Genomic DNA, 1,330 nt, shown 5'->3' on the forward strand with positions numbered 1-1,330 from the left:
TTATTTTAGGGGCAATAAAAGGGAATAAATAGTGGCTAAATAGTGAATGAATAGTGAATAAATAGTATATAAATAGAAAATAAATAGGAAATAAATAGTGAATAAATAGGAAATATTCTGAGCTGGCAGAAGGACTCCCTTCTGGGGATACTGACACAGGCCTGACTGCAGACCTGGTGCCCCAGCCTTGTTAAGAATCCAGCTGCTCAGATGATCCCAAATTCTTGCTCCTGGCTGGATTCCCATTTAACCTGTGAAGGTCCYGGTGCTCTGCTGTCCCCGTAGCCTTTTCAGGGTGATCTGTTCAGCCCAGCCCCACTGCAATTTCCTCTTCTTTCTTTAACCCCATGATTAAATCCCTGCAATCCCTTTTGCATTCCCATTCCTGCAGCTCCCTGGGGCTGGAAGCTCCCTGGGGAAACTGAGGCAGCATGGCTGGGCTGCTGGCAGGGCCGGGGCTGGGAGGTGCTGAGGCTCGCAGGCTGCTCTGTACAGGGTTATTTTTGGGATTGATTCCCTGATCCCTGCAGGAACGTGGAGACCGTGTGCCGCTTCCCGGAGCTGCCGGCACGCAGGCAGCTCAGCTACCAGGCCAAGCAGCTGATCGCCAGGGAGCTGGAGCTGGAGAGGATGAGGAGGGCAGAGGCTGTGCTGCAGGCACGGAACGGGGGCCAGGTGGGCAGCCCAGAGGGGAGGGCAGGGATGGGGATGTGSAGAAAATCCTCGGGGATGGGGTTTTTCCAAAGCAGCCCGTGGCTTTGGCTCTGCGAGTGGAAATCCTGGATTAACCCAGCTGTTGGTCTGCACAGCTGGGCTGGGCTGGGCTGGAGGGCTCAGCTTTTTGCAGGAATTCTGGAGGGATTTGAAGCTTTGAACCCTTCCACTCTCTGGTGAGGGGTGTGAGGAGGTGGCAATTTTTGGCTGTGGTTGGTATTTGCSCATGGGGGTGGTGACCTCTCCCCTGCCTTCCCTTCCCTGGCTGCTGCAGCTCCAGAGCTCCCAAAGTCCCCAGGAGGAGCAGAGCGGGCTCTGCCCACTGCCCAAACCCTCCTGGGGGCAGGAGAAGATGGRAATGGGGGGGAAAGGTGGACAAATAATCCCGGGTGTTGGTTGTGCCTGCCCTGCCCGGTGCCAGCGGGATAATTAATCCCTGGGAGCCCCCTGGTGCAGGAGAAGGGCTCCTGGGGGATCTGTGGGACAAAGAGATGCTGCAAAAACATCTCAGAAGGCTCCTTGTTTACTTGATGCTGAATGTGAAGTCCCAGGGCTGCAGCTGGGGCTGATCCCACAAGGCAGAAAATGATGGAAAATCCCTTGGGATATTGCAATC

General features: G+C 55.1%; 1 protein-coding gene across 1 annotated transcript in view; it reads left to right on the top strand.

Moving 5' to 3' along the window:
• CHTF18 (chromosome transmission fidelity factor 18) overlaps window positions 1–866 on the top strand; it is an 8,229-nt gene extending 7,363 nt beyond the window's left edge. The window contains exons 17-18 of the mRNA XM_057371274.1: window positions 531–696; window positions 810–866. Of these exons, the coding sequence (XP_057227257.1) occupies window positions 531–696; window positions 810–866 (223 nt within the window). The remainder of the gene's footprint in view (window positions 1–530; window positions 697–809) is intronic.
• The last annotated feature ends 464 nt before the right edge of the window (window positions 867–1,330 follow it).

Source organism: Malurus melanocephalus, unplaced genomic scaffold, assembly GCF_030028575.1.
Source record: "Malurus melanocephalus ecotype Western Australia unplaced genomic scaffold, MMel_1.1 scaffold_143, whole genome shotgun sequence".
Taxonomy (NCBI): Eukaryota; Metazoa; Chordata; class Aves; order Passeriformes; family Maluridae; genus Malurus; species Malurus melanocephalus.